At 37.3% G+C, this 22120-nt stretch overlaps 2 protein-coding genes and 1 long non-coding RNA gene across 6 annotated transcripts in view; 2 read left to right on the forward strand and 1 right to left on the reverse strand.

Moving 5' to 3' along the window:
- Nucleotides 1-1459, forward strand: part of LOC129928587 (myosin heavy chain, striated muscle-like) — a 1531-nt gene extending 72 nt beyond the window's left edge. The window contains exon 2 of the mRNA XM_056043253.1: nt 98-1459. Coding sequence (XP_055899228.1) covers nt 98-1459 — 1362 coding nt within the window. The remainder of the gene's footprint in view (nt 1-97) is intronic.
- The window catches only part of LOC106060886 (E3 ubiquitin-protein ligase rnf168-like), a 19139-nt gene extending 9190 nt beyond the window's left edge, over nt 1-9949 (forward strand). Inside the window, exons 4-11 of one of the 2 annotated variants that reach the window (XM_056044882.1) lie at nt 1-2775; nt 3561-3637; nt 3913-4025; nt 4222-4303; nt 4624-4923; nt 5468-5532; nt 7988-8119; nt 8274-9949. The exon at nt 1-2775 is cut by the window's left edge and continues 193 nt beyond it. In XM_056044882.1, the coding sequence (XP_055900857.1) occupies nt 2720-2775; nt 3561-3637; nt 3913-4025; nt 4222-4303; nt 4624-4923; nt 5468-5532; nt 7988-8119; nt 8274-8594 (1146 nt within the window). In that variant the 5' untranslated portion in view covers nt 1-2719 and the 3' untranslated portion in view covers nt 8595-9949. The remainder of the gene's footprint in view (nt 2776-3560; nt 3638-3912; nt 4026-4221; nt 4304-4623; nt 4924-5467; nt 5533-7987; nt 8120-8273) is intronic. The other variant, XM_056044883.1, reaches the window with a different exon arrangement.
- LOC129928808 (uncharacterized) lies at nt 4413-13094 on the reverse strand. 3 transcript variants are annotated; one of them, XR_008780288.1, is made up of 3 exons: nt 12986-13094; nt 5042-5214; nt 4413-4551 (listed from the first exon to the last, which is right to left on the reverse strand). It is a non-coding gene; the product is annotated as an uncharacterized LOC129928808 (long non-coding RNA). The 3 variants fall into 3 exon arrangements; XR_008780287.1 differs by lacking the exon at nt 12986-13094 and adding an exon at nt 9974-10479; XR_008780286.1 differs by lacking the exon at nt 12986-13094 and having other exon boundaries at nt 5042-5266.
- Between the last annotated feature and the right edge of the window lie 9026 nt (nt 13095-22120).

The following is a 22120-nucleotide window of genomic DNA, read 5'->3' on the forward strand; positions in this document are numbered from 1 at the left end:
AATTAAACAAAGCCATTTCAGAATTGCAGAAGGAAAATACAGATTCGGAAAGCAAAAGAGCCAGCGCTGAACATGAGGCCATGCTATTTCTGCTCAGCTGGAAAAGGAAAAGAACATTGTAAAGAATCTACAGAAAGAATGCTCGTCACTTCAGTCTTATGTCTGTAAACTTCAGAATGAGGTGAAAGAACTAGAATCTGAGAAAATCAAATTAGCCAAAATCATTTCAAAGTTGGAAAACACTAAAGCTAATTTGGAGAAAGATAGGGATGCCATCTCTTCTTGTTTGAATGAGGAAAAAGAAAGGTATAAGAAAGAATGTGCCACTTTGATGTCAACAATAACACAGTTGCAAAGGGAGGGGAAAATCTATGATGAGGAAAACAATCAAATGGACAGAACAATCCAAGAGCTAGTGACAATGAATGCCAGTCTAGAGAAAACTAAAGATATCATTGCTACTCAGCTTGAAGCCGAGAGAGACAAGTCACAGAAAGAGTTAAAATCATCCATATCAGTATTACTAGAGGAATCAGAGGCAGAGAAAGTCAAGTTAAGCAGTAGAATAACAGAGTTACAGAAAGAGACTTTAGAATTGGGAAAGAAATTAGAAAATACTGAGCAAGAGTTTCAATCTGTTTCATCCCAACTTTTGGAAGAAAAGAGTTCAGTCAGCACTATCAAAGAAGAATGCTCAGCAATGAATTTTACCATTTTAAAAATGGAGAATGAAATAGCAGGTTTGAAAACTGAAAAAATTAATTTAGTCCAAGGTTTATCAGAGTTAGAAAATGTAAGAGCTAGTCTTGAGAAAGACAAAAATGGCCTCTCTTCATGCGTAGAGGAGGAAAGAGAAAAGTCCAAAAAAGAATGTTCTGTTTTTATGTCATTAATAACAGAACTAAAACAGGAACGTGAACAGTTTCACCCGGAAGTGGTTCAATTAAAAATAACAATTGATGAGCTAGAGAAACAAAATGCTAGCTTAGAGAATGATAAGAAAGCTATTTCTTCCCAATGGGAATTCGAAAGAGACAAATCACAGATTGCACTTGAAGAATCAGAGGCAGAGAAAGAGAAATTGAATGCTATGATATCAGAGGTACAGAAAGTGTCATTGGAGTTGGAAAAGAAATTAGAAGATTCAGTACAAAAGTGTCAAGCGATTTCTTCTGAACTGAAGGAAGAAAAGATCTCAGTCAGCACTTTCAAAGAGGAGTACTCATTGATGAAGTTAGCTGTTTCATCAATGGAAACTGAATTAGCAGATCTAAAAGCTGAAAGAACAACTTTAGTTCAGACTATGTCAGAATTAGAAAATGCTAGAATCTGCCTTTCTTCTCGCCTTGATGAGGAGAGAAACATGTCAAAGAAAGACTTATCGATTTTAATGTCATCAGTTGTAGAGCTAAAAAATGATATTGAATATTTTCAAGTGGAAAAAAAATCATTTAAATGAAGCCATCAATGAGTTAAAGATGAAAAACACTGGGTTAGAAGAAGATAGAAAAGCCTTGTCTTGCCAGCTGGAAGATGAAAAAGAAAAGGCAGAGAGACATGTAGCAGAATTATTGGAAGAAAAAGTCAGACTAAATGATATTATTGCTGTTTTGCAGACAGAGTCTTTAGCATTGAAAAATCAATTAACTAATTCTGTTCAAGAATGTCAAGTTCTTTCAACACAACTGAATGAAAAAAATGTGAAATATTTAGAAATGAAGTCAACTATCTCCAGATTGGATGAAGAAGTGACATATTTAGAAAATACAAAAGCTAGCCTGGAAATGGAGAGGGATAGCATCTCTTCCAGTATGATGGAGGAGCGAGAAAAGTTTCATAACGAATGTTCAGTACTGACATCTTCAATCTTAGAATTACAGACCACAGTAACAAACTCTGAAGGCAAGAACAATGTCTTGAATAAAACTGTAACTAGAACTGCAATCTAAAAATGCTCATTTAGAAAATGATATGAATATCATTTCTTCCCAGCTAGATGCTGAGAGAGTCAAGTCAGCAAAAAAGAATTTTGAGCTTAAGTCGACCATATCTGCATTGCAAGAAGAATCTCAGCCAGAAAAAGACCAATTGAAAATGACCATATCTGCATTTCAAGAAGAATTTCAGGTAGAGAAAGACCAGTTGAAAATGACCATATCTGCATTACAAGAAGAATCTCAGGCAGAAAAAGACCAATTGAAAATGACCATATCTGCATTTCAAGAAGAATTTCAGGTAGAGAAAGACCAGTTGAAAATGACCATATCTGCATTACAAGAAGAATCTCAGGCAGAGAAAGACCAGTTGAAAGCTGCCATATCAGAATTACAGAACGACACCATAGAATTAAAAGAGAAATTAGATTACACTAAGCAAAAGTGTCAAACTGTTTTGTCTGCATAAAGAAAGGGAGTCTCTAAACTCATACAAATTAGAAAACTCACAGATGAAATCAACTATTTTGAATAAAGAGAAAGAAGTAGCAGATTTGAAAGCTGAAATTTGAAATCTAGCTAATACTTTAGTGGAATCAGAATGCATTAGAAACGACCTTGAGAAAGGCAAAAATGTCCTCTCTTCTTGCTTAGCTGATGAAAGGGAACAATTCAAGAAAGAATGCTCCATTTTGAACTCATCAGTAGCAGAACTGACGCAGAAGCTTGAGCACTGTGAGAATGAGAGAAGTAACTTGAATCAAACAATACAGGAGCTCAAGACTATGATTGTCCATTTGGAAAAAGACAAGGAGGCTTTGTCATCACAGCTGGAAGAAAAGTAAGTCCATAATTCTTGTTTGATGTACATTTCTCTCCTGGTACACTATGTTTAAAAATTATTCTCAGTTAAAAGATTAAAGTAAAGGTTACCTGTTTCTGTGGCTTACAGTTCACAAGGGTTTCAACTGGTCAGCATGTCGACCTACCGCCTTACTTTTCCCTAACTAATGTCAGTTACCCATTAGCGCTGGGTGAACTCAAAGTGCCCAAAGATCCCAAAATTAAAAATCCAAGTCTTCACAGGATTCGAACCCAGGACCCCTAGTTCAGAAGCCAAGCACTGTACCGCTCAGCTACCGCGCTTCAGTTAAAAGATGTTAACATTTTATCTTTAAAATGAAATTTTTTATTTAAAATTTACTTTTGTATAGCACATTTTTCATGCTATAGCAGGCTCAGTGCTCTCTAGTTCAAATACTTGTGGACTTAGTGTGTGGTATGTGTGTGTTGGGGGGGGGGGTATCTGGGAGAAGATTTTGCCTCATTGTAAGAGAGGTATCTGGTATATTTCTGTGCCCACATGATAGGTAGCTAAAGTGTCATTCATTCACGTCCCAACAAAGTGACAATTTTGTATTGTTTTTAATTACCTGTTTCTCTTAGGGCTCTGTTGTTTGTTGTGGTGGTGATATTAGATGTTGTAAATTAAAAGTTGCATCGTTAAAAGAAAATTCCTGATTAATCATGTCCTAAACCTATAACAGTTTGTCTACTAAATGGAATGAATGACTTGCACTTAAAAAAAAAAATGTTTAAAAAAATTGTTTTACATTTTATCACCAGCTGGAAACTGATTAAAAAAATAGAGCCTTTCAGAGATGTCTTGGATAATTTTCAAATGGAAAAAAAATTCTTGTTGGGTTTGTAGCGTTTATGTTTGTATATTTTCTTTTTAATAATTACTCAGCGATTAGCAAATTTCTTAGTTATTAATTAGAATTGAGCATTTTTTGTTTGTTAATAATATGTTTTACAACAAAGAATCTAATACAAATCTAATAGATGAGCATATTTCAGTGCAACATGTAACAATACTTACTCTTGTCATTAAGACTAGTCTTTAAAAAATATATTTAGATATCTACTAGAAAAACAACTGAAAAGTGATATTTATTTTTTTTTTTTTAATCATCAGAAAGAGACAAATATACAAGTGAGCAAATGGAAAGATTGACCAAAGAAGCCATTAAAAACATGGGTCATCAAAACCATCGCCAGAAAGTCAAATATGTAGAGACTTTGAAAAAGGTAAATTTAGCTTTGCAGGAGGTTCATTTTCACTTTGTAAAATAGCGGTTATGTAAACATTCATCATTCACTCTTCTTCCCTCCCCCATTTCACAACTGCCATAATAGTCTCTCAACATGTTTTTGCTCTATTACAAATCTTGTCCAATTTTCTTTTTGCAATGCTGTGTTCTATTTATAATTAAATATGCTTTAGATTGCTCCGGTGATTGCTACTGCACAATGTGACTCTTCCAAAATGGCACAGATACCTGGTGAACCAAGAATTCCTTTTAAAGGTAAACAAAGCAAGCTTTTTGCATGATAGATACAAAAACTACATTTAGTGTTTTTTTTAAATCTAATTCAAGCATAGGATCCTGAGAAATAATAAGGCAAGGACATGGATCACAAAAATCAAGACTTTTTCTTTATTGCGTACAGTATGGCTGACAAACGTAACCGCGTGTATGTTCCACATTGGGGCCCAAAATTTCACATTTTCAACCTGAGTGTTCCACATTCTGGGTCTTGGGGGTAGGCATGTCTGTGCAATCAAATAAAAAAAAGTTTTTTTTTCAGATCAAATTTTAATTTGCTTTGCTATCTATAATTACAGGAAAAAAAATGCTGTCTGAATCTGAGTGCATGTGCCCAGTATGCATTAGCACACTGCTCCAGCCTGTAACATTTCCCTGCAATCACTCACTGTGTTTAAAATGTTACAAGGAAACAGTGAAAAAAGCCAACCTCTCATGTCCAGTCTGCAGGAAGCGCATTTCAGTCTGGGCCAGAAAAGCTGCCAAGGAAAATAAATTGATAAACATGGAAAAGTGGAAAGACATCCAAGAGGCCTTCCCTGAAAAAGTGAGGCGCAGGCTGGAAGCCAGTGAAGATGATGAAGATGATTTTGAAGCCCGTAAGTTGAAATACATGAAATTAATGTTTTTTGGATTGTTATTTTTCTAGGTATCAAAAATAGTAATAAAATCCCATCAAGGATGTTTGAGAAATATAGAACATAAAGATAAAATCACCTTCAGTAATCCTTCAGTCTTTTTAGGGCATCCATGAACTGTTGGTCAATTCTCTCCATTACTTTCTTTTGCCAGAATAAGCAGCTTTTCCATAGACAGGGCTGTACAGTTCATAATGTTGTCCCCCATTGCATCTTTTATCTGCCTCTCCTTCTTTTTCCTGGAACTGTTCCCTGCAGAAAAAGTTTTGCAAGCCCTTTAAATAGATGTACAGTCTTAGCCAGCATTTTTTTTTTTTGACAATGATCAGAAAAATATCATTACTGTGATTCTAATAACCACCTTTAGAATGAAACAGACCAGAGTAAAGGTAGATTCATGCAAAGACAATGGCTTTAACCTTGAGTAATGATAAAAAAATATTGAAAAGCTCCCATTTGTTTCAGAGCTGAACAAAATTATTGAAAAGCTCCCATTTTGTTTCAGAGGAAAGAAGACAAATTTCCTGTCCTGGAGAAATCAGACAAGAATATGAAGCTGCTATCCAGCAGGTGAAATATGAATAAACTTTATAATTCCTAGAAATGGAAACAAATTTTAAGTTTTAATTGTCATTCTTTTAGAGTAAACATGGTAGTTATGGTGACATTTTTTTTTTATAGTGCATCTTTATTCATATTATTCCTTCATCATGTTGTATAAGTGTTTCTCTCTGGTTCATAGGTTTTATATATAGCATTCTCAATGTGCTGTGGTCCAATCTCTTTTGTGGACCAGTGGGGAGAGAGGGTATCTGGGAGGTTTCGGTGCTTCTCAGCTGCGTCCCACAAAATTCCCATACTGGTGTTGTTAGGTGATTCTCTTGTTTCATCTGACAGGGTGACTTGGCATATACTTGAATCACCTTCCTTGCTTAATTTCTATTAGTTGATAGTAGTAATGGGGGAGTGACTGGCATAATTAAGTGGTCTCAATTAATTCAGTTGTGGCTAATTATAACTTAAAAACAAAAAGAAAGAAAATCTAGATCAAAATCATTTTATAGCAATTGCACCAGGATATAGTCCAGGGGTTCTCAACGTGTGGGTGGCAACACCCCTTGGGGGTCGATTGACGATTTGCCAGGGGTCGCCTAAGACCATCGAAAATAAGGATTGTTATTGTCTATTTTTCTATTGCTGTATATGTGTGTGTGTGCGGGGGTCGCGGAAGAGTGGGGGATTGTAAAAAGGGGTCGCCGAGCATAAAAGGTTGAGAACCGCTGATATAGTCGATCTGGTTGTGGTATTCTCCGTTCGGACTGTGCCATGTGGTTATACACAATTTTTTGTGGCATCCTAGTTTGTTAGCCTGTAAGAGATTGTTGTATTTCACAAATACTAAAAGTCGTTGACCTCGTTCATTCGTTGAGAGGTTACTGTATCTTCCACAAGTGCCTTTCCAGGTTTGGTAGGAGTCACTTCCTACTTTGGCATTCCGGTCTCCTTGTACAACAAGGATGTCCTTTTTCAGGACTTTATTGACCACTTCCTATAATAGCTCATAAAACTCTTCTACTGCCTCATCCTCATATGTTGATGTAGGAGTGTATGCTTGAATTGAAGGGTGGTGCCTTTAAACTTATGGAAATGAGTCGACTAGATATAGGGTACCAGTTCTCAACGCAATTGCTGTAGTTACTGTGTACAAGAAATCCTACTGCTTGTTGGTGGACATCTTGTAGTCCACTGTAGTCCAGTTTTTGGCCCTCTTCTGTGGTTGTTTCCCCTGTGTTTTTCCAGCCCATTTCAGAGAGTCCTATGATGTTGAAATGAATTAGGTTAACTTCATGTTTGGGCTCTTCAACTTTTCCTTCCTCTATTAGTGATCTCACATTCCATGTTCCTATGGTGATTTTATTCCTGGTATTTATTTTATTTTTGCATGGACCAGTAATACACTTCTCACCTCCGTCCTGGTCTGTGACTGTAGACGCGGCCCTTGGTAACTCGGGCTATGGCCGAGCCGGTATGGATTTATTTACTGTCATTATCTCATTTGGTGTAACGAGGGCTAAATACTTGCATGGCGGCGCCCATCCCTCTCTATGCTTGACCACAACTGAGTACCTCTAATTTGGTGGTTCGCCTTGGTCCTGAACATGTGGCCGTTGTAGTCCATCCTGGGACTCTTCCTCCCTGGCTGGTGACCTTAGTCTAGAAGGCCTTTCGCCCAGTGGTGCCATGTTATCACCACCCCCTCACATGGTTTAGTCCACCAGCTGAAGCGGTTTTCCAGGGCATGGCGCTTGGAGCCACATGTGTGAGATTTAGGGGTCGGAAGGGGACCAGTGAGGCCATCCACCTAATAGTGCAGCATACCGGACCATCAAAGGTACTACCACTTTCCATTATCCCCCTTGGCCCCTATTTAGACTTAGTTGTTTCAAAACTTGATTAACAAGAACATCTGGATATTGATTATAATACTTTAATAATGTTGATCAAGCATCAACTGTTACTGTCACGCAGACCAGATCTTTCTTTACAGCCCCTTTCTCTCTTTTGATAACTAAATATATGTAGATCTAGATTTATTTTTTAACTGAACTGTAGCTCTGTTCCATCTGCAAAATAACCACAACAGATACCAAAATCAATGAAATTCAATGACCAAAACAAAAATTTGACCCTAACAACTGTCCTACACAAAAAGACACTTCCAATGCTGGATTGTGCAAAAGTAACTATTAATTATACCATTTCTCTGCCAATTCCTCCATAAAACAACATGTTGTGTTAAATGGTTAAAAAAATATATTATTTGCATTGAGCCCGATCTACTTCTCTGTGGCTATACATTACTGCTATAGCACTCTGTCTTTATAGTATCAGTTGTGCCAAGGCTTTGTTGAGTGTTTTCTTATATCAATAAACTCAAAAAAAAAATTTGTGTTCCTTTATGGACGTAGGTAGAACTTCACTGGAATCGAATCTCTTTTATATGAAAACGTTTATTATTCAATAGATTCGGCAAAAAAAGGACGAACAGGCAAAGAAAGAGGAGGAGGCCAGTAAAGTAAATTTTGAAGCTCTGCAACAGGAAGAATTTTTGTCAGAAAATGTGGAAATAGAAGAGAAAGCACTGATGCTTGAAAAGGTCAATAAATATTGTAATAAATAAAAACTTAATAATGTAAAAATAATTTGAATTTATTGATTTTGATTGTTTCTAATTCTGTTGAAGTGTCTTTCATTTTTTTATTAATCAATGCTTTCATGTTTTTAAAATGGAATTGTGTTTCTTGTTTCAGAAAAAGTCTAAAAAAAATAGCCTCCTTTTGAATCCAGTTGTCAGATTAAAGAAGTGCTTAGAAGCAGAGGATATGGTGTTGAGTTGGAGAGCTAACAACTGTCTTCCTAACACTGAAACTTTCCATGACTCTTCACAACTCACAGAAAACAGATCAGCTATACCTGCTGGCAATAGTTCAGTTCAGACTGATGACCTTAGGTTTGCAACAAAATTACAAGAATTTTTTGACTTAATGGATAAAAAAAGAATTGTGGTGGATAGGTCAAAAGGATCCAGAAATGAATATACATGGCGTAGAAAGCATAAATGTGATGAGTGACTGTTACATTGTGTTGTTGATTGTTATATGTTGGGTTGAGTTGTTTTTTATGTTTTAGTAATGTTTTTGTTGTTGGCTACTTTCATTTTGATACTGTCACATGACCCATAACAGTCTGACCTTTTGCACTTACCTATACTATTGAATGACATCGTCATACAAAATAACAATTTAAAAGAAAGAATAATTATAAGTTATGTTCTTTATCAGCCTCTAGGCATCAATTTATTGTTTATGTCCAGAATGTACAGAATGCTGTGTAAACATATGATGTTATTCTAAACATAGACTTATTGTTCTTGAGTTGTTGATTCCAAGTGCTTCCTATTCTATCTAGATCACATGTTTTTGAATTATATTGGTCTATATATATATAAATATACATTACAATTTATTGATGATTCTATTTATCCATCATTTGAAACCTTTCATTTACTTTTTTTTACTGCTAATTATCAAACAAAATGTCTAGATTACATGTATGATCTTTGCATAGTCTGTGCCAAACATTTACCCTGTATTGTCATGTTATATTTGATATTTTCATGTATTAACTTACTGCCAAAGCCTTAAAGAGAAATACATTCATTAATCTTTGAAGGTAAATTTAGCATTATTTGCTAAAACTTTGTAAAAAAAAAACACTATTTGAAAATTATTTGAAAATGTCTAATTTTTTTTTTTTAAACTTTAAGCAAGCATTGTTTATTAGAATACTATCAGACTTAATCAAAATACATTTTCTTAAACTAAATTGAACTAAAACTTTGACAGCACATTGATTAAAATGTAACAGACTTTGTTTTTGTCATGCCTTTTAATAAAAGCCTTAATGACAAATGCCATTTGTAATTGAATCCAGTCTGTATTATATAAACACAGAGAACAAATACCTGAGGATTGTATGGAGATAGTTTAATAGTTTGTACAAAATATATCATCACTACATTATGTGCTCACCAAGAGAATTATGGGATAGAAAGATAGTAACATCAGAAACAACATACTCTAGTGGCTATTGTCATTCAACTATGTACATACTCTAATGGATACTTGCCTTGATCAATATACAACTGACTTCAATGGATCCTATCAATTTACTGTGTGGGAGACCAAAGTTCAACTATAATTAAGATGTTAAAACAATACATTCTAAACTCAATCACTAGTTTGATGTGAATTCACTGAACTATGTATTTCAAAACTTGAGCTATTTTGTGCATGCAGTGTCTTCTGTTTTCTTGTCCCATGAAAAACCAAAAGGTCACTCAACACTATTTGATCACATCACTATCCTAACTTTTAACAGCAGTTAGTTGCATAAATAGTTCTGTACATATATATATATATATATATTATAAATATAAATTGTAACAAACCAACTTATAGTGAAACCCATCCCATGTAGCTATTATCTAGACATGAGTGTAACAGTGCTAGACAGCAGTGTATTCTAGAGGAACTACTGGGCACAGCCTAGCAATAACAAACCAACTTATAGTGAAACCCATCCCATGTAGCTATTATCTAGACATGAGTGTAACAGTGCTAGACAGCATTGTATTCTAGAGGAACTACTGGGCACAGCCTAGCAATCATTTCTACACAACCTTTGGAAAAGGGGGGGGGGAGTACAACATATGTTTCTAAAAATGGGATTATGAGTACAGGCAGGCTACACAATAACAAATAAATATGACCGATGCAATAATGTCAACTTCTAAATGACAGATACAAGAATGTCATTTTCCGAACAATAATATGAATACATTATTTATACTAAAACATGTGTCTAGTGTTTTTGACTGAGTATTAAGAATAATCATAGATGTGTTGGTTAGCTAGAGACACACACAGACAAGACACATTGCATTGTGTTGGCTAGCTAGAGACACAGACAAGACACATTACATTGTGCTTGCTAGCTAGAAACACACAGACAATACACATTACGTAGTGCTGGCTAGTTAGAGACACACACAGACAATACACATTACGTAGTGCAGGCTAGCTAGAGACACACAGACAAGACACATTACATTTTGCTTGCTAGCTAGAGACACACACAGACAATACACATTACGTAGTGCTGGCTAGTTAGAGACACACAGACAAGACACATTACATTGTGCAGGCTAGCTAGAGACACAAAGACAAGACACATTACGTAGTGCTGGCTAGTTAGAGACACACAGACAAGACACAATATGTTGTGCTGGCTAGCTAGAGACACACAGACAAGACACATTACGTAGTGCTGGCTAGTTAGAGACACACAGACAAGACACAATATGTTGTGCTAGCTAGTTAGAGACACACAGACAAGACACATTACGTAGTGCTGGCTAGCTAGAGACACACAGACAAGACACATTACGTAGTACTGGCTAGTTAGAGACACACAGACAAGACACAATATGTTGTGCTGGCTAGCTGGAGACACACAGACAAGACACATTACATTGTGCAGGCTAGCTAGAGACACACAGACAAGACACAATATGTTGTGCTAGCTAGTTAGAGACACACAGACAAGACACATTACGTAGTGCTGGCTAGCTAGAGACACACAGACAAGACACATTACGTAGTACTGGCTAGTTAGAGACACACAGACAAGACACAATATGTTGTGCTGGCCAGCTAGAGACACACACAGACAAGACACATTACATTGTGCAGGCTAGCTAGAGACACACAGACAAGACACATTACATTGTGCAGGCTAGCTAGAGACACACAGACAAGACACATTACGTAGTGCTGGCTAGTTAGAGACACACAGACAAGACACAATATGTTGTGCTGGCTAGCTAGAGACACACAGACAAGACACATTAGTAGTGTTGGCTAGCTAGAGACACAAACAAGACACATTACGTTTGGTTGGATGTTTAGAACTTCAACAGATAGGCAAGAGACACAACCACTCCACCAATATACAAAAAAAATGGTCTGATGCAGTCAACTTGAATCTAGATTGATATATACCTCAGTCAACTTAAATCTAGGTTGATATATACTGCAGTCAACTAGGTCAAAAATATATTAATGTAGATTAATATAAAATTAATAGTAACTCACAGGAAACACATATCCTAAACAAAATAGGGGTGAGGAGGTATTTGAATACAATGTGTTTTTTTAGTAACAACATAACCAATAGACAGAATGAAGTTCCCAGTAAATATTTTGACCAGCAATACTTTTAGTGTCAGCATAATGGAAACAAATCAAGATGAACAATAAAAGAATGTCCAATTCTATGACAAGCATCATATATATAAATGTAACTCATACAGAAGCTAGTTAGATTTATACCCTTCATAACCATACAGATATGAAGATACTGACCATAGAAAAAGGTTGAAAATAAAAAGTGAAATGAAATCTATAAACAAATACCTAAACTAACTTTTCAAACATTTTACATGTTTTTTCAATACCATACAATTGGTCACAACTATACACACAGACTTAGTATTAACATCACAATCTCTGAATGTTTAATAGGCCTTGATTCACTCAGACATAAAGCATCCATTCCCTCAAAAATCATAAAGCCTTCATTCCCTCAAACATTAACTATTCATTCACTCAAACATAAAGCTTTCACTTTGAAAAAACAAGATAAAATTACTTTTTTTTTTTTTAATTATGAGAGAAATGATCAACTATTCATTAATTCCTTAGCCTTAATGTTCCAGAGCTGTTATCAACAAATTATTGTGCATTGGTTAAAACTGATTCCCCCCCCCCCCAAACCATACATTATTACTTAAAAATTAATTAATTAAAAGTTGTTCACTTTTACAAGTAAGTCGGGCCTTAACATTCAATTTTAATTAGTATCATAATTATGACAAAATTGTGACAATAAAGATAGGGTCTCATAAATATGGAACTTTGACTAAACCAAACAGCCAAACACCTTGGTACAATAACTAACTATTGCTTTTATTACGGCAACAAGGTTTAGTTTAGGACATCACTGGCCTAAATGCAAATGTTCTCAAACAGAAAAACTAGTGTTCACACTGGTGATGACTGCACTCTAGAATTGACCAACACTATAAGTGACCAGCACAGCAATGAGTGGCAAACACACAAGTATGCTGACACAGAAATTAGTGTCCCTTTTCATTTGTTTCCAAAAGATGAAGTTTTAAAGGGAAAATGGGAAATATTTATTCGGCTGAAGAGCAAATAGTTTACAAAGGCATATGCTCACATTAAATTCGCGGAAGACAAGTACCGGTGCTCGGATTAGTAGATCTAAAGTATTTTAGTGCCCACTCGTGACGTCACACAGAAATTCCGTGAAAATCTGACCGTTTTGCATGCGCAGAAAAATTATGTCAGAAAAACATCAATTACTAAGTTTACCTTACCTTTACCTTTACCTATCTCTTGGTCTGTTGGACCGTTGGGGCACCAGACAAGACTTTTCGACCGTCTTTCTCCATTCCTCCCTTTCTTTTGCCTTGTTTAGAACCTCTCGCTCAATGGCTGGCGCGTCCATTCTTTTATGTTGTCCTCCCATCGCTTTCTCTGTCTGCCTCTTCTTCTTTTCCTGGTACTGTTCCCTGAAGAAAGATCTTTGCGAGCCCCGTAGATCTTGTAATATGGCCATATTTAAGCTTTCTTCTTTTTACAATAGTTAGCAGGTCATCATGGGCTCCGATCGCTGCAGTAAACTTGTCTCTGATCTCTTGGTTTGTAACGCGGTCTTTAAATGTGATGCCTAGGATCCTTCTGTAGCATCTCAATTCCATTTGATAGGATCCTCCTCTCTAGCTCTGCATTTTTATATGCTTGCGAGTTGTGGAATTTAAATTACTAAGTTATTCTTGCAAATAAAAAAAAAAGAATAATATATTCATTTTCTGTAAATCATAATCATATTATATCAACAATTGTCAAAACCATCGGACTTTCACTTTAATAAATTATGGAGGATCACTGCAGAAAAAAATAAGTATAGACATTGAAAGTGAACTGGATAGATGTTGCTTATAAGCTAGAGTAAATAATTCACCAAGAAGATTTCTGAAAATAAAAAGCTGCTGTATTGCAGGTGATCCTGGGAAGCTTATTAGACAAGTTCTGAAATCAGAATTAATGGTCCATGTGTTCCATGACTTGCAAGTCTTTGTTTAACTTGGGTTAATAGTTCTGATGGAGGTGGGGTGGCTGAGTAGAAAAAGAAAAACTTGGCTTCCAAACAAGGGTCACGAGTTCAAACCCTGGTTAAGACTGAGATTTTTTTTATTTTGAGGATATTTGGTTGAGCAGAAAAAGCACTTGGCTTTCAAACCAGGTCCCGGGTTCAAATCCTGGGGAAGACTGGGATTTTTAATTTCAGAATCTGGCTCTTCTGAGTCCACCCAGCTTTAATTGGTGTAGTGTGCGTGTGAAGTTTTCTTGTTTAAACGTTATGTTTTTAGGTATAGGAAGTGGTTTGTATTGGGCATGTTTTGATTTGTTCATTCATTTACTATCTCATGTTTTGTACATATTTAAAATATTAGGTCTATTGTATTTAGCCAGAAGCGTAGCTAGCCATGTAGCTAGCCATGTGCGACACTCCGATCATAAAATCTCGAAGCTGGTGTTCCATTAGTATAGCTCCATGGTTTTCATGCAAACATTTTTGAATAGGCGCTAACAACATCTAGCCCTGCTGGTTATTATTTGTTTCGATCGCCATCAAAATCCCTGAGATTTTCAAGAGTCAGATCTATTTCATGCTTTTTGGTCTGACTTTTGAAAGAGATGAATAAAGTGAGGTGGAAGTCGGGATTTTACTAGAGTTTTTGACAGCAAACTCGGAAGATCTCTTTGTTCTCTTTCATCTCTTTGTTTAAAGAGTTTTCTTATTCAGACAAAACCTATGGCCTGGTAGAGTTGAACTATCCTCTTAACATAATCAACTACGGTAACAAACAGATTACCAGATACCTGCACACCCAGGAGAGGACGAAAAGGAGGACAAAGTTTTACAAAAGAGGACAAAAAGAGGACGAAGCTTGATGAAAAAGAAAAAAAAAGAACAATAGAAGACAACGCTTGACAAAGTATGATTGAAAAGAGGACAAAGCTTGACAATGGAGGACGAAAGGAGGACAGTTTGACAAAAGGTGATAAAATGAGGACAGAGCTTGATAATAGAGGACAAAAGGAGGACAAAGCTTAACAATAGAGGACAAAATGAGTTGGATTTTCGGAAGTCTGTTTTGCTTTTATCTATATTTCTTTACCACTCCGTGCACGCAAAAGTGTGAGTTATTAAGAACCTTAAGTCGTGCAGTAAAAAGCTAAATAGGCCTACATTTTCTCCAAGATTTATTTTTTCCAAATCTCTTCCACGCAAACACATTGAGACTGGAAAATTATTTCCCCATTTGTTTTTGTTTTTTTATATATATATCTTTTTGTCTTATAGGAGAAAGGGAAAATAAGATAAGATAAATGTATTATAAATGTATCTTGTACCTTCTCACGCCAGATTTTTTTGCGGAATCTGATACAATCAACAAGCATCGAGACGAAGGTTTTATCAAACAGATTCGTAACAACAAAATAATTAAAAGTTCTCCCTTTTACAACTTCTAGAGCGATTATTTTCCTCCTAATAATTAATGAATGTTAGATTAAAAAACACTGGAACATTTTTACCCCGCCCAATCCCCCTTGCTGCTGACGCTCGTTGACTTGTAGCACCAAACTGCTGGTAGACATCTATAGGCGTATTATATCTTGACTAATACAACTTTAAATAACTTCCTTTCGTGAACGAAACAAAATAAAACTGTTATTAAAATATGACAAAATCTAGTTGATGTGAGATTTAAAAAATGTACTAGATTTTAGTAATAATATCTTTTAACAAAATCTAAGTCACTACAATGACACAACCTTTCAGTCTCAGGTTCTGGAGTCGTCTGTCCTAATTAAGACCACAGACGACAACGCCACATATTCGCACGCTAACATCTTCCCATTTTCACCATAAACACACACACACTCACACACACACAATCCATAACAACCCTTACCACCCCCCCCCACTTTGTCCTTTGCCTTAGAACCTATTTCAATAGCAGGCCCGTCCATTCTTTTATGTTGCTAGAGTTAATGTCTATGATTATTTAAATTCAATTTTGGTGGAATGAAATTTTGGTGTTAGTTAAAATTATCTCTATATCAACTCATTCTTGTCTGTCTGTCCGTCGTGTAAAAAGATTTTACACGTTATTTCTCCTACACCCATTCTCGGATCAAGTTAAAACTTTGCACAATTATTCATTGGCATAGACAAAGCATGAATCAATAATAAAAAAAAACAATTAATAAATTAATTAATGCTAATTAATTATTTTGCTTGATACCAACAAGGAAAGCTGAGCCTTCAGTATTCATAGATATGGATCAATATGTAGGGTTTTGTCCTCTTAGATAATTGTACACTTTTTTTTCTCACACACCCATTCTCAGCCTTAAGCAATTCATTCTTTATTTTTCAACTGGTTCACAGACTAGTGGTTCACAGACTAGTGGTTCGCGAATAGTGGTTCACGACTAGTGGTTCACAGACTAGTGGTTTACGACTAGTGGTTCACAGACTAGTGGTTCACGACTAGTGGTTCACGACTAATGGTTCACATACTAGTGGTTCACGACAAGTGGTTCACAGAATAGTGATTCACGACTAGTGATTCACGACTAGTGGTTCACGACAAGTGGTTCACGACAAGTGGTTCACGACTAGTGGTTCACGACTAGTGGTTCACAGACAAGTGGTTCACGACTAGTGGTTCACGACTAGTGGTTTACAGACTAGTGGTTCACGACTAGTGGTTCACAGACTAGTGGTTCACAGACTAGTGGTTCACGACTATTGGTTCACGACTAATGGTTCACAGACTAGTGGTTCACGACAAGTGGTTTACAGACTAGTGATTCACGACTAGTGATTCACGACTAGTGGTTCACAGACTAGTGGTTTACAGACTAGTGGTTCACGACAAGTGGTTCACGACAAGTGGTTCACGGCTAGTGGTTCACAGACTAGTGGTTCACAGACTATTGGTTTACAGACTAGTGGTTCACGACTAGTGGTTCACAGACTAGTGGTTCACGACTAGTGGTTCACAGACTAGTGGTTCACAGACTAGTGGTTCACGACTAGTGGTTCACAGACTAGTGGTTCACATACTAGTGGTTCACGACTAGTGGTTCACAGACTAGTGGTTCACAGAATAGTGATTCACGACTAGTGATTCACGACTAGTGGTTCACGACTATTGGTTCACGACAAGTGGTTCACGACAAGTGGTTCACGACAAGTGGTTCACAGGCTAGTGGTTCACGACTAGTGGTTCACGACTAATGGTTCACAGACTAGTTGTTCACAGACTAGTGGTTTACAGACTAGTGGTTCACGACAAGTGGTTCACGACAAGTGGTTCACGGCTAGTGGTTCACAGACTAGTGGTTCACAGACTATTGGTTTACAGACTAGTGGTTCACGACTAGTGGTTCACAGACTAGTGGTTCACGACTAGTGGTTCACAGACTAGTGGTTCACAGACTAGTGGTTCACGACTAGTGGCTCACAGACTAGTCGTTCACAGATTAGTGGTTCACAGACTAGTGGTTCACAGACTAGTGGTTCACAGACAAGTGGTTCACGACAAGTGGTTCACGACAAGTGGTTCACAGACTAAGGGTTCACAGACTAGTGGTTCACAGACTAGTGGTTCACGACTAGTGGTTCACAGACTAGTGGTTCACGACAAGTGGTTCACGACTAGTGGTTCACAGACAAGTGGTTCAAAGACTAGTGGTTCACGACTTGTGGTTCACGACAAGTGGTTCACGACAAGTGGTTCACAGACTAGTGGTTCACAGACTAGTGGTTCACGACTAGTGGTTCACAGACTAGTGGTTCACGATTAGTGGTTCACAGACTAGTGGTTCACGTCTAGTGGTTCACAGACTAGTGGTTCACGACTAGTGGTTCACAGACTAGTAGTTAATGACTAGTGGTTCACGGCTAGTGGTTCACAGACTAGTGGTTCACAGACTAGTGGTTCACAGACTAGTGGTTCATGACTAGTGGTTCACAGACTAGTGGTTCACTGGACAGTAACATAGTGTTAATATTTTCGTCTCCAGTCCATATATATCGCAGGTTAAGGTGACATTCGTTCTGGTGGTAGAGGAGCCAGCCATTTCTCGTTTGGCACGCTTTTCTTTCAGAGCTGAGGCCCATGTTCTTATGTTCCCTGTACATCGCTTTCTTGGTCACCATCTCTCTCCAAGAAGTGCAGTCTAGGACTAAGTCTTCCTAGTGGTCAGTATCAATGTCCACTGCTTTTAGGTTGCCTTTGACGTCATCCACAGATCTGAGATGGACATGTATGATTAAAAAAAAACAATCATTGTACTGCGTATGTGTGTGCGTGTGTGTACTGTACATATTATACATAATTTGATGATAGTGTGTGTTGTTGCTTGTTGTTGACATGTAGCACCAATCAGCTGGCAGACAACTAAACCGCTATAGGCGTAATGTATCTTAACAAATAAAACTTCAAATAACTTGAATAACTTCATTTTGTGAACAAAACTAGATAGAACTTTAATTTTAATATAGACAAAATCAAGTTAATATGAAACCAAAAACATGGAGTAGACTTTAGTAAGAATATTTCTTAACATGATTTAACTCACTACAATAACACAACCTTTCAGTCTCACGTTCTGGAGTCGTCTCCCCTAACTAAAATGTAATAACGACAGCGCCTATTTAGTTGATGCAAATCAGGTGACGTTAATTTAGGTGATGTTTATAAGGTAATGTTAATTAGGTAACGTTAATTAGGGGAGGTTTTCCTTGTCTGTATTTGCCAAATACGAGCTATAAATCTACAAATAGAAAACAAAAACTGTATAAATACTCAGAAAGACACAGAGATAAAGGTACATTTCTTATTCCATTTGCTGAGATATATATATATATATACAAATGCTCCATCTTTCCTAGTGCTATTTGAGCATGGTATCAGTGGCACAAAGGGGTTCAATGAACCCGGGACCACGATAATCAGGGGACACAGCCTGTGACGTAGCAACACTAGCTCAACGGGGTTTATTTCACTTGAGCCCATGACGGATGACAAAAAGGGGTCCACATGAGATTTAGGAGATGATATCAAAGTGAAAAAAAAAACTCTTTTGTAAGAACCGATTAAAAAGTAGAATCTACAAAGCTTCCTCAAAATGTTCTTAACTTTCTACCCAAAACGTTATATTCGTTTTAAAGCATTAATCAGTGTTTTTAAGCTAAAGTCAGCGTACTAGCGACTTAAATTACTTAATTGTAAGAAACTGCTCTCAACCAAAATAATTGTAGTGGTGGCTAGCTCTGACCGTGCATTTGAGATTACTTCATTGTAAGAATTTACTCTCAACCAGGTTAACTGTAGCGGTGGCTAGCCCTGATCGTGCATTTGAGGTAACAATAGTTGCTTGATCATTCCACTCTGTTTTTTCTTCTGTATATTTTATAAAACCATGAATAGTATTCAAGGAATGGGGGGGGGGGGGGCCGGGCCCTATGCGAAACGGATTGAGCGGGGCCCAGTCTGTGTAGGGATAAGAATAATAAGGGAAAATTATGATTATTGGTTAAATATGCATGAGTAAATGCATGACGCGTTGGACGTAATCATCTTCTTTTTAAAGTAACGTCTGTAATATATAAGATATAAGATTATGATCTAGAATTAGCGCGGGGCCTAAGAAAGGGCAGGGCCCACTGCTGAGGCAAAGGTTGAAATGGCCTCACACCGGCCCTGGGTGTGGGGGGGGGGGAGAGTTTGGTTAAGAAAATATTTATGTGTTGTAGAGAAAGAGAAAATGGAAATGGGAAGAGGGTTGACAATAACATTTTTGTCTATAGGGATAGTCCTGATGGTCAGGAATCAAAATTGTGACATACTTGCTAATTATTCAATTTTCTGAAAGCTCAATTTGTTTCTTTTTTCTATAACTATAACATAGTTAATTATAGGTATTTTGTATTGACAGTATACTAAATTCCAGGACGTAAGTCAGAGATCTAAACTGACTTCTTTCTGCTGTGTTTATTAAAAACAAACTTTTGCACTTAGAGGGCCATAAGAGACATTTGTATATAATGTTCTGCTTATTGTCCAGTGCACAATTGTAAGCGCAATCAACGATGAGTTAAAAATGTTGGAAAGTTAACAGCAAGATCTACATCAAGCAGATAAACAACTGTAGAGGATCTATAATGAAATAAATAATTAGAGAATGACTTTTTGAGTGTAAGATAAAAGGGGCTGCTAAAGAAGCAGAACTTTTAATTGTTGATGCAGTTTTTTCCCTCTACACCAGGGGTTCTCAACCTGTGGGTCTCGACCCCCTTGGGGGTCGATTGACCATTTGCCAGGGGTCGCTTAACACCATCGAAACTATGGATTGTTATTGCCTACTCTTCTATTGCTGTATGTGTGTGTCGGGGGAGGGGGGTTCGCGGCAGAGTGGGATTGTAAAAAGGGGTCGCCGAGCTTAAAAGGTTGAGAACCGCTGCTCTACACGATTGCGGAAAGTTAAGAAGCTATTTGATGAGCCTACTACTAATGACCAAGAAGAGAATACTCAAAAGAAGACTTTCAAATTCAACGCATTTTACGGCACTATTGATGTCATTGTTTCTCAGTAAAATGACGAATTTCATGGGCATAAAAAAGTGGTCGAAATGTTTTAGTATTTGAAGCCCATTTCATTTCAAGTACTAACAGCAAAGAGTTGGAGGACGTCAACATTCTTCTAGTCTTATCTCTGACTCAGAGGATATTTGTCTATGAATATTGTTCAGAGATAAAGTACAGTTCCCCCTATTAGACCATACGGTCTATAGCAGTGATGCTCAAAGTACGGCCCGTGGGCCAGATCCGGCTCGCGACGTGGTTTTATCCGGCCCGCCGAAACGTCAGAACAAAGTGTAGAAAAATCTCTCCCCTCCCCCCACACACACACACCATTTATGTGTTTATGAAAGTTGACTCTGAATGAGAATCTACCAGGAAAAGTGAACGGATCTTTACATGTTGTGTCACAGGATTATAAGCCAGCATGATTGTTTTCTAAAGTAACTAAGGCTGTTCAAAAAAAGAAAATAACATAATAAAAACGGCATTATAAACCAAATACGACTGCATACTTGGTTTGAGCCGCGAATAAAAATATAGTTAAACTACTCCAATAAATTGGAGGATCGATGGCAATATTTACCAAAAAGAGACAAGAAAATGAGTCGTTGGTAAAGCTAGCTACAATGTTGCTCACATTTTAAGTAGAGAAGTAATGAAATTTCCGACGCGTTAAAACTAAACATCCAATATCCCATTAATGAATGTAAGTACTAGATCCAGAGTTTGTGATAACATTGTTTCAGGTCAATTTCTTTTCGTATTTGTACCTTTTCGTTCATGTGGCCCGCGACACGAGTGTCGAAATTAAAATGGCCCGCAGGTCGAAATATGTTGGGCATCACTGGTCTATAGGGAAGATGATGTTATGTCATCAGTTTCTTTGGCCAACGGTTAACGAGCAGGGTGTCATGTGGCCAGCACAAAGACCAAGCTCCTTTACTGTCCCCAACTGAAGTCAGGTATTCATTAGAGGGTGTACTCAGGGGCGCCCTGATAGTCCCAAACTCAGATCCCAGTCATTACCGGGATTCGAACCCAGGACCCCAGGTTTGGAAGCCAAGCTGTTTAACCATTCAGCCGCCGCGCCCATATTGTTCACAGATACAACCCATCCAAAGAAGCCTTTAATGACATCTCAAGTCTGTGTTCAATACGAGATATGGCCAGGTTTTTTATTATAAATACGCAAAGTCACATTGGATTGGGCTAAGTTTAATGAGAAACAACTAGATCTATATTAGTTTCCGAGTTAAACAAACATCTATTGAAGATAAATAGTCACTCTGCGCTCTCGATTTAATCATGTATTTACAATGTGTTGATGAAATGTGTCGAGTATATTACAAAATGTTCGCCAATTTAAATTTTAAAAAATTATTAAGAATTCGGGCCGTACTTTGGGCATCCCTGGTATAGAGCATTTGGTAATTAACGTCCTTTAGCATATGGATTACCTCCCCTGCCTGCTCCCCTCTCCGGCAGAAAAGAAAAACAAGTTTTTGTCTCCGTTGTGGTCTTACATTGCGTCACAATAACCCAGGCGCGTAGCTAGGAATTTTCCATTGCTTGGGGGCAGGGTAATATTGCGTAATATTTAATTTTTAAATGTAAAAAACACTAATTTGGATTTTGGAGGCAGCCCTCAAGTGGGGGCCCGCTAGGAATATTCAAATCCTCCCAGCTCCTCCCACGACCCTAACTACGCCGATGCCGTAACCCTTAGTTACAATCACATTGGGATTGTTTCCTGTGTGTGTATACAGGGCCGGCCTCAGGCCA

The sequence above is a fragment of the Biomphalaria glabrata genome, chromosome 10 (assembly GCF_947242115.1).
Source record: "Biomphalaria glabrata chromosome 10, xgBioGlab47.1, whole genome shotgun sequence".
Taxonomy (NCBI): Eukaryota; Metazoa; Mollusca; class Gastropoda; family Planorbidae; genus Biomphalaria; species Biomphalaria glabrata.